The following is a 12,587-nucleotide window of genomic DNA, read 5'->3' as shown; positions in this document are numbered from 1 at the left end:
CATTTTTTCCCTCAGGAGGGCTGAAAACAATGTCAAACCGTTGCTCATTCTCACTTCTCAAAACACAAACAAACACACACACACACACACACACACCATCTCATCAGTGCGATCTCGGACATGTCTGGGCCACTTTTCTGCCACCATGGCGACGCCGCTCCGGTAACCCGGGGTGCGGAGAGGTAAGGTAAACAAGGCTAATCCCGCCGGGAGCCCCTCGCCAATCAGGCCAAGGCTTCAGCACATCTGGCTACACCGCGCCAGCTCGCCCGGCACCAGCGCCGCCGTCAGCGCCGGGCCGGTCTGAGAGGGAGCGCAGCGGGGCTTACACAGGTCTGAGAACAGCCGTGGGCCGCACGAGGAAAGACGCTTGGCACGACCGGCCGTGCTGAGTGAATTAGTCAGGAGCGAGTGCGGGAGGAGCGGTCAATACGACTCCATAAACGCACAAAGGTCAAGTGGAGGCACAGGCCCTGGCTGGCGTGGAGACAGACACTGTGTGTCTGTGTGCGTGTAAGCCTGTGTGCGTTTAGTGCGCGTGCATGCCAACAGAACCTCGAACGCTGTTGCTGGGATTGATTAAAGTCATGCATAAACACCACAAAGAGACTCCTTCAAAACAACCATCTCTCCCTCCCTCCCTCCCTCTGCTTTGTTCCTCTCCCCCCTCTTCTCCCTCATCCCCCTCTTCTTCCTGAAATAACAAAACCTCTTTCAACTGGCTGAGGTCAGACGGTACACTCGAGAGGCAGCGATTTCCCACAATCCTCGGCTGCACCCTCGCGTTGCCTTCCTGTCGAGTCGATCTCCACTGGGCTTTGGGATCTCCACATCAAGGTGTCTGGAGCGGGGAGCGCGCTCCTCCTCACCTCGGAGCGGCCGCACGGGACCCACGGCCCTCGGAACACACACCAGAGCGCCTCCGATATGACTCACTCCAGTCACATGATATCCGCATCAATCACTGGAGTCAGACACTAAAACGTGTTTCGTAAGATCCCCAGACGTTCCAGACCCCTAAATTCAGCTCCAACTCCAATTAAATTCCCCCTCTCGGTTTCTCACACACACCTGTTTTTTATGTACAATTCTTTTTAATGCACCAAGAGTCCAAACACACCCTTGGCCACGGTCTGAGTAGTTTGGCCTGTCATGTTGGCTCACCCCTGCTACAGAGAACAGACTGCCTCACTGTCAGCTGGATGGCCCAAAATAAACACCTCTCATCCGCTCTCTCACACATACACACGCGTTCGGTCACATGCGACTGAGTGAGAATGAGTGTGTGTGTGAGTGTGTGTGTGTCGGCACAAGTGGAGGCTGGTGGGGTGGAATGCCCAGTCTGTTTGTTTCTGAGCAGGCTTATACCGTAAATAATGTCCAAGGCAGCATTCCAACGATTGAGTGGACATGTTTAAGTCATTTGTGTCATGCTTTGTGTGTGTGCTTGTAAACAGCTCCTACGAGCTCAGCTCTCCTTGCACAGCCACAAACAGATGACATTCTGACTCGCAGGCTCCCGCAGAGGGAGATGTACCCTCCATCAGCGAACACAGGAGACGGGGAGGATCAAAAGTGGGAAAGAGGAGACCGAGATCAATGCCGAGCTCCAAGTCCCAAACATCAATACACAACAGGAGACCACCCGCAAGTGAGAGACATTAGGAGCCGGCAAGCCAGCGTGCTTGCTGCGTCTGCATATGAATGTCGGGGGCGTGCATGACTGTGCGTGTGTATATTTGTGTTATCAGTGCCACCCTTATTGGCAGCACATCAGAAAGCGAGCTAACACTCTGTGGATTAGAGTGTCCGTAAGAGTGTTTTCCCAGCGTGTCCCTTCGGTTGGGGTCAGAGCTAGTCTGCATAGGCCTGGTCAGATGACCACCGACAGAGAGAGAGAGACTTCATCGGGCCTAGCGGTGGCTACAGAGGTCGAGGAGCCATCCAGGGGAGCTGCCCAGTAACCGGAGGATTTCTGACTCGACCCTGACTCCTCCTGAACCTGCCGAAGAGTCCTGAAGCAAGACCATCGGTGTACGAGTGTCTAGGTAAATGAAGCATTACTCTGTAGAGCTCTTTGAGTGCTCAGAAGAGTAGAAAAGCGCTATATAAATGCAAACATTTACCAATTACACAAAGCTTCAGTCCTCTTGGTTCAGCAGTCCTACCTTCTCCTGAAACCTCTGCAAAGACTGTGACAAAATCTCACTGCACAGTGAGTGGCTAAGTGGTTGAAATTCCATGCTAACTCACCTTGCTGCCAACCAATTTGCAGCACAAACTGTTTAAACACGAGTCAGACTCATTCACATCCACACACTCAAACACACTCATCACAGAGAAGCAATTTGGGGCATTCTGGTTAGGCTTTCTTCAGAGTACACACATTTTTTTGGTGAAAAACTGTGTTGATCAAACTTCACTCTGAACTTGAATGCATAATTTTAACATACTAGGTATTTTCAATGCATTACAAAATAGAACAGTCAGGTATCCAATACCTAATACAATTCCCTGTATAAGAGCCAAGCTCTTTACTCATACAGAAGCACAGCATATGTTCAGGAAACATCTGACGAGGAATCACAGCTATATTTGTGACCGAGCTGCTGGGATGTAGCGACAGCACCCCATTCCCAAGGTGATAACCTTCTTAGCACGGAGATTTGGGGAGGGCTGCGCGGTTTCAGCAGTAATGGAGCGTGTACTCAAGAGTGGATCAGGTGCCAAGGTAGGCGGGAGAGTTGTAGAAATTCCAGATTAGTCAGGATTAAGGGTGGCATAATCACACACACACACACACACACACACACACACACACACACACACACACACACACACACACACACACACACACACACACACACACACACAAGAGTTCAAAAAGGCATCTGACATTTGGAATAAAAAAAAATCCCTCATACATCCTAGGGACAAAGACTGAAATGACCTGTGTGGCCTACATCTTTAAAGCATCACAGTGCTCTGACTGAGACTGCCAACCACAGCTCAGCCTTCTAGCTTTAACAAAGGCACCGGGATTAATTAGCCCTTAATGAGCACAGAGCTGCTTTGTGGATTAAGAAGTTAAAATGTCCGCTGGCAGCGCGGGAATCAGTCACTGTTGTCCTGCGGTCTACCCACTCTCCCTTTTCTTGGCCCCAGGACACTGATATCTAAACCAATCTCTTCTGTGGTTCTACCACATCAAGCCTGTCTCACATAAATGCCAAAGGATGTCAAGAACATAAACATACCACTATTTAATCCCTATGGTCATAACAAAAAAAAACATCAGAGGGAAAGACTATGACTGTTACAGCTGTTGCTATTACAGTGACTAGAGATGGCACTGCCGGGAAAAGCATAAATATATCCCATAAAAATGAACAGGAGCAATAAAAGATAAGAGCATTTCAGTCTTCTGCTGACTAGTTTCAATAGTGGCCCTGAGTGTGCCCTGAGTGTGTACGCGTTTGTGTGTTTGCGTGTGTTTGAGTGTGTGTGTGTGTGTGTGTGTGAGAGAGAGAGCAGCAGGGAGCTAGCGCTGCACGCTAACTGGGGTGAATGTTGACCAGGGAGCATTAATAAATCATGCTTGCTGTAGTAGGAGGAAAGATGTAGTGTGAGTGCGCGTCCTGACAGACGGTCTACTCTCACTGCTACCAGCCATTCAGACTGCAGGGGGAGGTCTGTGACACAACTCTGCTGTAAGACTTCAGCTACTCACACACACCACCTGAGGAAAAGTAAAACACACACATATGCGAGCAACGAGACGCACTATACAAGTCATTCATATTTGCACATAGCTAAAAACATGAACCCACATCAAAACACAACACACACACACACACCCGCCTTTGACAGATTTTGATAGCACTGCAATTTCCCCTCAAACTCCCCTGAGTATGAGAACAGTCAAATGAGCCGTCTTTTCTGCTTTCTGGAAATATAAACACAGAGCCTGCCTCTGGACACACAACAGTCCCTCTCCTCTAGCTCTCTGGAACATAGAGGGACGTTTTTAAAAACTTGGGGGGGGGGGGGGGCTTTTGTGCTACGCTGGTTTCCAGTTATGACTTCCAGCTGTTGGAACGCTGGCCCCAGAGCAGGAAGTCCAGAGGAAATGCCTTCGTCACATCCCATAGTCCTGTGATCTGGGTGTTCTTCCAAAAAATGGGAATTCACTCCTCCTCCTCCTCCTCCTCCTCCTCCTCCTCTTCGCCAAACTCTCCTAACATTCCTCTGACCTCCTGAGTGCTCCGCTGGCTCTTTCGCAAGAGGCTGGTTTTACTGACTGAGGGGGCTGGAAGTCTTACCTCATGTCTTCCAGTAAGTCACATTCTGTCTGATGCTTGATGTGGAGCCTCGTCATCTGCTCAGTGTGCGTGTTCTTCAGCTCCTGAGTCACCTTTACCTGCAAAACAGAGGAGAGGGCAACCATTGTCACCATCTATAGGGCCAAATGAATAGGGCCAAGCTTTACCCCACACATGGGGTCATGACACACACACACACACACACACACACACACACACACACACACACACACACACACACACACACACACATCACACCACACACAACTGAAGACATAAACATTCTGTGTCACACACAAACAAATGGCAGGACTTCCAGAGAGCTCTGTGGTACACACAGGCATTCTCCTCATCATTCCAGACTAAACAATCACACAACAGACACAGCCCCACACACTCGCACGCACGCACACACACACACACACACACACACACACACACACACACACACACACACACTATCAGTCGCAAACGCAATTTGCTTGACATGTGACATGGGGTCTCTTTCATGTGGTTGGCCTTTGAAGATAATAAGTCCAAGACCCCACCCTTTTATCAGAGAAAGTCCAGCAATTCAAACCCATATCCTGTGTTTCATTTGTCCAATTACCAACTGCCTTCTTGACATAATCTTCAGACAATCCAACACCCTGTGACAACCACTCATCAGGCTGGGTAACTAAGAGGTAGTTTAGCCTTACTGTCGGCCTTCAGTGGGCTGTGGCCGGCTCTGCCCAGGTCGGGAGGACACCCTTCCTATGGTTGGCTGCTTTACAAAAATAACAATAGGTTTAAAGGCCTGATGGGTTTCTACCAGCTTCAGCTGTTGTCACTGTAAGCCACTTACACACAAGTGCTGAGAGTGAGACACGGGGGAAATGGCCCTGAACACACATGGACCCCACAGGAGAGTGCACCGTCAACATCATTTCCCACCAGACAAAAAAACTGACGCTAAAAGGACACGATTAATTAAAGTCTAACCTCCGTACGGCATGAACACATAATTGGAACCTTTCTAATTCCCCCATTCAGCCAAGGTGATCAACTCAACTCACATAGCCCTGCGAGCCGACGGCTCATCGGATGGCTTTCGATGACGACCGTACCAGGTGGATTCAGCAGCAAGGTTTCACTACCATTATCGCCATCAACATAATTTTTGGACACCTGATTTCTAACACCATTGCTGCCACATGGTCAAATATACATCATGCATGTTAAGAATAATCGTTGCACTATATTTAGATGAGAGACGGTGGCGGAAGAGGGGAGTGGACAACCGAATGTATTGTAGGCTACTTCATGGGTGCGAACACAATGCGGCTTCGTCCTGTGTTCCCAGCTGATGCCGCAAAACGTTATCGGTGTTGCATGTCTGTCCTGACCTCCGAGAGCCATCACTCTCGACGCACAACCACCAACACAATGCTGTTGAGGTCGAGATCATAGGTTACCGAGACAAGACAGGGGAGATATTAGCAAGGAAACAATCTATCAGCGACTGGACAACGTCTTATCATGGGGCAGCGCGCTAAATCAAAACCTGTCCAAAATGCTGAGGCAACAAAAGGTTTCCCAAAACAAAATGTCACAAATAGCCTCCAGGATACCCATGGAGAATTACAGCATGTCTTCTATTAAAGATGCTGTACATAATAACGAATTTGACCGCGTGTCAGAATCAAAGACAGCGGAGACAAAATACCCTCGGCAACGGACTGCTAGTCTAGCCAAGACAAAGCTTAGTGTAAGACACACCACTATTCTTTCATTTTGCTCAAATGTGAGTGAACACCCTGCATAAAAAGAATCAAGTATGCAGCACATTGAAGCCCACAACCAAAAGACACACGAAACTGGAGGGCCAAGCATGTCAGATTCCCCAGTTGTTGTGACAGATCAACATGAGCAATCAGTCCTAAACAAAATAATGACAAAAGACTTGTCATCTCCACTTATCATGAGATTTTCTTTCATGACATTGTGAATCTCGAACGGCTTCAGTGGGCTATAGGTTACTCGAAAACAAAGGGATAAAATCTGAAAGGACATTTCTTCCTTTTGGGGGGTGACTGTCACCATTTCTCGGTTACCGCTTTACATCCAAACGGCGATATCTCGGAGCTACAGGTCAGATGGCACACCACCACGCCTGTCACAGAGATGTCAACAAAGACACGCATCTCGAGCGCGAACAACAACTGGCTCGCGCAATAACAAGTTGGCTAAATGAGGGAATGTTGAGTTGTTTGTAGCTAACTACCTAGCAGTCCCTTGATGCCCACCATGCCTTCAAGCACGAGAACGGAGGACCGTTTACCGTTAGCTAGGGACAGCTAGTTCCACTGTTCCGCTAGCTGGGTCTGAGCGCAAGGCTGTAGCGGGCTTGATAACTTGTTAGCGGTTGAAAGTGCATTCCACCAATATTTGCCACTATCGTTTGCTACTATCATCTCAATACACAGCTGCAGTGCAACCAGGTTGCTAAACATACCAACTCAATACATTTTCTACAATGTTCTAACAAGCAGCTTTTTGGGACGAACACAAATCATCAGTTTTGACAAAAAATACTCGTTTACTTAGCCTCTCGTGGATGAGTGTAAACTGAAAAAAAAACTTACCTTTCTCGGTGGTGGCTGCATTTTTGAGCATGGACATGAATGATTTATTCCTAAAGAAATCAAATAATTCCGAGAAATCTTCGACAACTCGAAACGACACAGACACTAACGTTACCACTCAAGGGAAGGGGATGGAAGGAGAGAAACAGTGTGTTCAGATTTGTATGCAGGCGGCCATGATACACCAATTCCACACTCCCAGACTCCTAGTCCGTCCGAGCAAACACTGCGGAGCTCAGACAAGCTGGGGGAAAATAATAGGGGAATGGCAATGGTAAAGCAGCGGGGTCTCTCGCTGAGCTGAACCAGAGCCGTGGAGCTGAACAACTCAATGGCGACACGCAGAGGCAGGTCTGAGAACATTATCAGGCTGCAGAATTTTCACCCATGGACATATCGCCCCGTAGTGGCGATGGCTTTATTCACAACTTCACCGCCTTTAAAAAAAAATATTTTCGCTTAGCTGCGCGTCTTGTCTCCTGCTCAGCAACAAGGAATCGCAGCTGACCGAGATAAAATCGATCGAATGGAAAGGCAGGCTGCAAGAGCCAGTCGATCGCAGAAATATAGATTTCCCATCCTTCATCACCCTTCAGGGTTTTATGCTGCCGCTTTGATCCCACGCAAGAACATGTTTCACTCGTAGTAGAATGCTCTGTTTTTTTTTTAATTGGATTTAGGACTTTGAAATGATTTCTGTATTGTAGACTTTTGTTTTATTATGATAATAATAATAATAATAATAATAATAATAATGTTAATTGTTATTATTGTAGTTGAAGGCCTTGTAGTGATAGTTCTTAGGGCTGTTATGCTCTGTAGCCTATAATAAAAGGATGATGATTCACAGTAACAGGACTCCAGTTTCTGCTCATAGCCTGCTGGACTCTTGGAGCAATAGCTTACTCACATGGTTTCTATTACTTGTATCATATGGGAGATTATTTACTGAGGCTATTGGTGACATTCACAGAGAAGAATGGAGTGGAGTGTGTTTGTGTGAGTGCGTGTGTGTGTGCGCGTGTGCGCATGTGTGTATATGTGTGTGTGTCCATTTCCCTTTCTGCCTACTTTCTTGGTTCTTAGGTCAGCGGCTGATAGTCTATGTAGACCGTTGGCATTGAAGTGGTCGGTGAGGTGGCATTTGACGTGACTACACGTAGAGAGCCTGTGGGTGCTGAGAGCCCTGGTCTTATGGGTAATCATTAATGCACCATTACCAGAGGCAGGTAAGACATTAATCAAACCTGTACTTTCTCATCTCTCTTTCAGTGCTCCTCCGTCATGGGCCAATGGAAGATGTCTGCTTCCAGTCAGATCCTGCTTCTGTGAAGTATTCGCTTCAATTTACTCTGTTTGTTCTGTCTGGGAGTGCCTCCTCTATGCGGCGTTTAGCATCAGGTAGGAGAGAGTATTTCATGCCCCTCAGCAAACTGACTTTATTCGCAGGTTCATTCTTGTTCTGTGAGTGTGTAATGATAATAAGACACTGTCACTCTCTTTCTCTATTCTTTCTTTCACACCCTCTAACTCACGCACGTCCGCACGCATGCGCACACACACACACACGCACACACACACACACACACACACACACACACACACACACACACACACACACACACACACACACACACACACACACACATACAGTATACACACACACTAAATGTAAGAGACTGGTAATGCCTTCTATTAGAATAAACATATGACCCCCCACCACACACGTACACACACACTTTTTTTTCTTTATCTCCTTTCTGTGTATGTTTCCATTTGTTTGTGTGATGTTCAAGGGTTAACCTGGTGGCATTGCAGTTTCGGCTGTAACTAGAAAAATATCTGCCAGTTATAAAATTCAAATGTAACCTTCAGGTCTGAGGTTTGAGGGTAGGAGGGTTCCGTATGAATGTTTTGGCAGAGGCATAAAGGGAGACATCAAACAACTGTGTATCATTCATGCTGTCTATGCATGTGAGGCCATCGCAAATACCGTGCAGGGTCTCCGGAAAATCCACAGACACATGATATTACTTTAGGGCAGTAAATTCCTCTCCTTCCAAGCCAGTAGCTCTATTATTCATGGTCAACATACCACAGACTTATTTTTGTTATTGTTGTTTTCAGTAAAGCTACCCTTGCTGTTTTTAAAAAATATTTTAAAATGTGTCTGCTCTGACAGTAACCCAGACTATACGTTGGGCAATTACCCAAGAACCACACAGTTTCCTGTTTTGAGTCAGATCTTATTCATGATTATCCTAATTCCTGGATACATTGACAATTGAATGTGTATTGCACGTAAAACAGAGGTGTTTGCTACATGTCATGTAGCTACATGCTACATGTCTTATTGACACCTGAGACATTGCTCCACTTCCTGAGATCAGGCTGAGGCTTGCCAAAATGAATGTAGACGCCCACTTAAGTCTTAAGAGTAGTGAGAGGCATGGGACGCACCCACTAACGTGCAGGTATGGTGTGGTGATAGGTCTTGTGGTCTACCGGCTGGTAAGCAAGAGTGCTACTCTAAGTTTAATGTGAAAGAAATGTTATTTATTTTTCATTTGATTGACTAAGTTATTTTGCTTGTCATGTGTGAAACTATATGGGCTTAGTTCATGAATGTATGCTGTGTAGATTTGGCCTCCCTCAACTACCTGTTTCAAAAGAAAGTGCAAAAACCAACAGATTTCCTTTCTTATTTGGCAATGATGTGGTTCAACGGTATCTTGTGTCTGCTGATGTTTTAAGATATGATCCTTAGCACACAGTGTGGGTAGTCAGTGAGGAAGCCGGAGAAGACAGTAGTGATGAGCAAACCAGATGTGAGTTGAACATCTTTGTCATGCCCTCGGGGCTTGGAAAAACTGTTTGGAAAAGGAGAGGCAACGCAGGGTCTGGTTTTGCAACTTTTCAAGGTATAGTTAAAAACAGTGTTCTGTTGTTTGTGGATGTAGGGGTTGTATAAGAGCATATGATTATGCACACATTTTATGTTTGGGAGATGTATGGTGTTGAATAGTTGGTATGTAAAAGAGGTTGTGTTGTGTTGGTGTACAGAATGCTCTGCTGTCCACGTCTCGAGGTTTGTTTTACCTATCAGCTTGAGCTAATGTTCGTATTGCAAAACAAGTTTTTGCTCGTCTGTTCATGCCAGGTTTCAAGTATGACAGGTTGTTATGAAAATATGCAGTCAGACAAATAAAAGTACAATCCTTATCTATACAACGCATCAAGGAGATGGCTTTCAGGTGTCTTCTATCAGGTAAAGGTCAATTCGATTTTGACGTCTGCATTTGGATCCTTCACTCATCCACAATATCAATCAGTCATATAATATCCATTGAATAACTTAAATTCATCGCTATACAGGGCACTATAACATGTACAATAGTTAATGTGTGGATGAGTTGTTCTCTCCTCAAACCCAGGTCTGGGGTCTGACTTGAGTCTGCGGCAATGTTCCAGAATCATATGCTCTCTGTGTCCCAACATCTTTATTCCCAATACACTCACCCTTCTCTGATTTCACTAACTTCTAAACCACACACAGCTAAAGCTTGCTCCTTGTGCTCCTCTCCAAAATTCCTTGTGCTTGCAGGACCCTCTCAGACCAAAATGGGCGACTTCTTCAACAGCACGTACGCCCCCAACGAGAGCCTCAGCCCTTACCGCTGCCAGTTCGACGAGGACTTCAAGTACATCCTGCTGCCGGTCAGCTACGGCCTGGTGTTCGTGGTGGGCCTGGTCCTGAACGTCGTCACCCTCTACGTCATCCTGTTCCGCACGCGCAGCTGGAAGTCCAGCACCATCTACATGTTCAACCTGACGGTGTGCGACACGCTCTACATCCTCACGCTGCCCTTCCTCGTCTACTACTACGCCGACGAGAACGACTGGCCGTTCGGCGAGGCCCTGTGCAAGCTGATCCGCTTCCTCTTCTACGCCAACCTCTACGGCAGCATCCTCTTCCTCTGCTGCATCAGCCTGCACCGCTTCCTGGGCATCTGCTACCCGGTCCACTCCCTGGGTTGGGTCAGCACGCGACGGGCCCGCCTGGTGTCCGCCTGCGTCTGGCTCGTGGTGTTCGTCTTCCAGGCGCCCGTGCTCTACTTCTCGCGCACCGACGACGACGGCACCGGCGTGGACCGCACGTGCTACGACACCACCAGCGAGGAGCTCTTCGACGACTTCATGGTGTACACCACGGCCGTGTCGGTGCTGCTCTTCGCGCTGCCCTTCATGGTGCTCATGGTGTGCTACGGCCTCATGGTGCGCAAGCTGCTGGAGCCCACGCAGGTGGGCGCGGGCATGTCGCACGCCAAGCAGAAGTCGGTGAAGATGATCATCATCGTGCTGGCCGTCTTCATGCTCTGCTTCCTGCCCTTCTTCCTGACGCGCAGCCTCTACTACAGCTTCCGCTACCTGGACGAGCAGATCAGCTGCAGCCAGCTGGAGGCCTCCAGCATCGCCTACAAGGTGACCCGGCCGCTGGCCAGCGCCAACAGCTGCCTGGACCCCGTCCTGTACTTCATGGCCGGCCAGGGCTTCCGTAGGAAAATCACCAGACGGACTAAATCCAGAACTCCGCAGAAGGTCAAGACCCTGTCCACGCCGCTGTGATGCTGTGCAAAGGCCTGCTGGGAGGGACTGAGCAGATGATGTGAGGACAGGGTCATGGATGTATAAGACTGGAGAACAATGCACACAGAGCAGAGACCGTTACACTTACAAATGCACATCTCTAAACCATTTGCTGTCCTGTTTCAAATGGTTGTCAAGTCATATGAATGTTTTATTTGATATAATTTTGTTTGTTCAAAAGCAAATTAGTATTTTCCTTCAGACAGACGAGAAAGATTACAAAGAGAGTTCAGCAGTTGCTCATGTATGCATCCATAGTCTGTTCCAAACAGTTTTTATGGCTGTGTGACAATGCTGTTTTCTGCGACGTAAAACCATTGTGCTGCTCTCTTCATTGTATAATCTATAAAATAATACCTTTAATGTGGATTGTAATGCTGTTGAAAGGTTAGACCTACCATCTTCATTTTAATGAAGGCAAGCTCAAGAGACCAACTATGATCCAATTATACCTGAAGTGTGTATAGGGACATGGGGACTCATATTACTTGTCCCTGTTGGAAATCAATGGGAGAATCAATATCATTCCCTTTGTTACTCTCCAAATAGTTATTGAAAAAATATGTATTTAATGAAATATTGAATTTGTGTGTAAGATTCAAATGCCATGGTTATTCTAGAAATAATGCTTTTATGAAATATATGTTTTCTATCAGGACAAACATGAATGTCACTGGAGGGAGTTGAGACAGCCTGTTGTTAATAAGCCTTGCCATGCATCAAATATGGCTGAAATGTAACGACCAGCAGGGGGCCTCATAAGCATTCCTTTGTTCAGACTTGTATTGAATGTTGTGAATGTTGTTGTTTTTGTTCAGGAACACAGGGGGGAAAAAACTCCTAGAATGTTCAGAAAACACAGAGCCATACACAGTCAGAACTATTGCCATATATTGTTTCTTTATTTAAAGAGTACAAATATTATGAATATGGAATATCATAATGTAATAAATAAAACCTACAGTTATGGAGTGATGATATTTCCTGTTTC

General features: G+C 46.9%; 2 protein-coding genes across 6 annotated transcripts in view; one reads left to right on the top strand and one right to left on the bottom strand.

Annotated features, from left to right (window-relative positions):
- The window catches only part of LOC134099885 (F-BAR and double SH3 domains protein 2-like), a 62,992-nt gene extending 55,824 nt beyond the window's left edge, over positions 1-7,168 (bottom strand). For both annotated transcript variants that reach the window (XM_062552909.1, XM_062552910.1), the window contains exons 1-2: positions 6,950-7,168; positions 4,323-4,420 (exon numbers count right to left, since the gene is read on the bottom strand). In XM_062552909.1, the coding sequence (XP_062408893.1) occupies positions 4,323-4,420; positions 6,950-6,970 (119 nt within the window). In that variant the 5' untranslated portion in view covers positions 6,971-7,168. The remainder of the gene's footprint in view (positions 1-4,322; positions 4,421-6,949) is intronic.
- Positions 7,169-8,240: 1,072 nt separating this feature from the next.
- Positions 8,241-12,571, top strand: LOC134099788 (P2Y purinoceptor 2-like). 4 transcript variants are annotated; one of them, XM_062552795.1, is made up of 3 exons: positions 8,309-8,350; positions 9,717-9,870; positions 10,554-12,571. In XM_062552795.1, the coding sequence occupies exons 2-3, from the start codon at positions 9,798-9,800 to the stop codon at positions 11,573-11,575; spliced, it is 1,095 nt and encodes a 364-aa protein (XP_062408779.1). In that variant the 5' UTR covers positions 8,309-8,350; positions 9,717-9,797; the 3' UTR covers positions 11,576-12,571. The 4 variants fall into 4 exon arrangements, with proteins under 4 accessions (XP_062408777.1, XP_062408779.1, XP_062408780.1 ...); XM_062552793.1 differs by lacking the exon at positions 9,717-9,870 and having other exon boundaries at positions 8,241-8,350; XM_062552796.1 differs by lacking the exons at positions 8,309-8,350; positions 9,717-9,870 and adding an exon at positions 9,398-9,460.
- The last annotated feature ends 16 nt before the right edge of the window (positions 12,572-12,587 follow it).

This window comes from Sardina pilchardus, chromosome 13 (genome assembly GCF_963854185.1).
Source record: "Sardina pilchardus chromosome 13, fSarPil1.1, whole genome shotgun sequence".
Lineage (NCBI taxonomy): Eukaryota > Metazoa > Chordata > Actinopteri > Clupeiformes > Clupeidae > Sardina > Sardina pilchardus.
The sequence above is the reverse complement of the archived record's forward strand: the minus strand, read 5'-3'. Positions and strand labels throughout refer to the sequence as shown.

Coding starts and splice junctions, on each gene's coding strand:
- LOC134099788 (XM_062552793.1), top strand. CDS start 8,242: ATGGAAGATGTCTGCTTCCAGTCAGATCCTGCTTCTGTGAAGTATTCG. Junction 8,351..10,553: donor TATGCGGCGTTTAGCATCAG/GTAGGAGAGAGT, acceptor TTGTGCTTGCAG/GACCCTCTCAGACCAAAATG.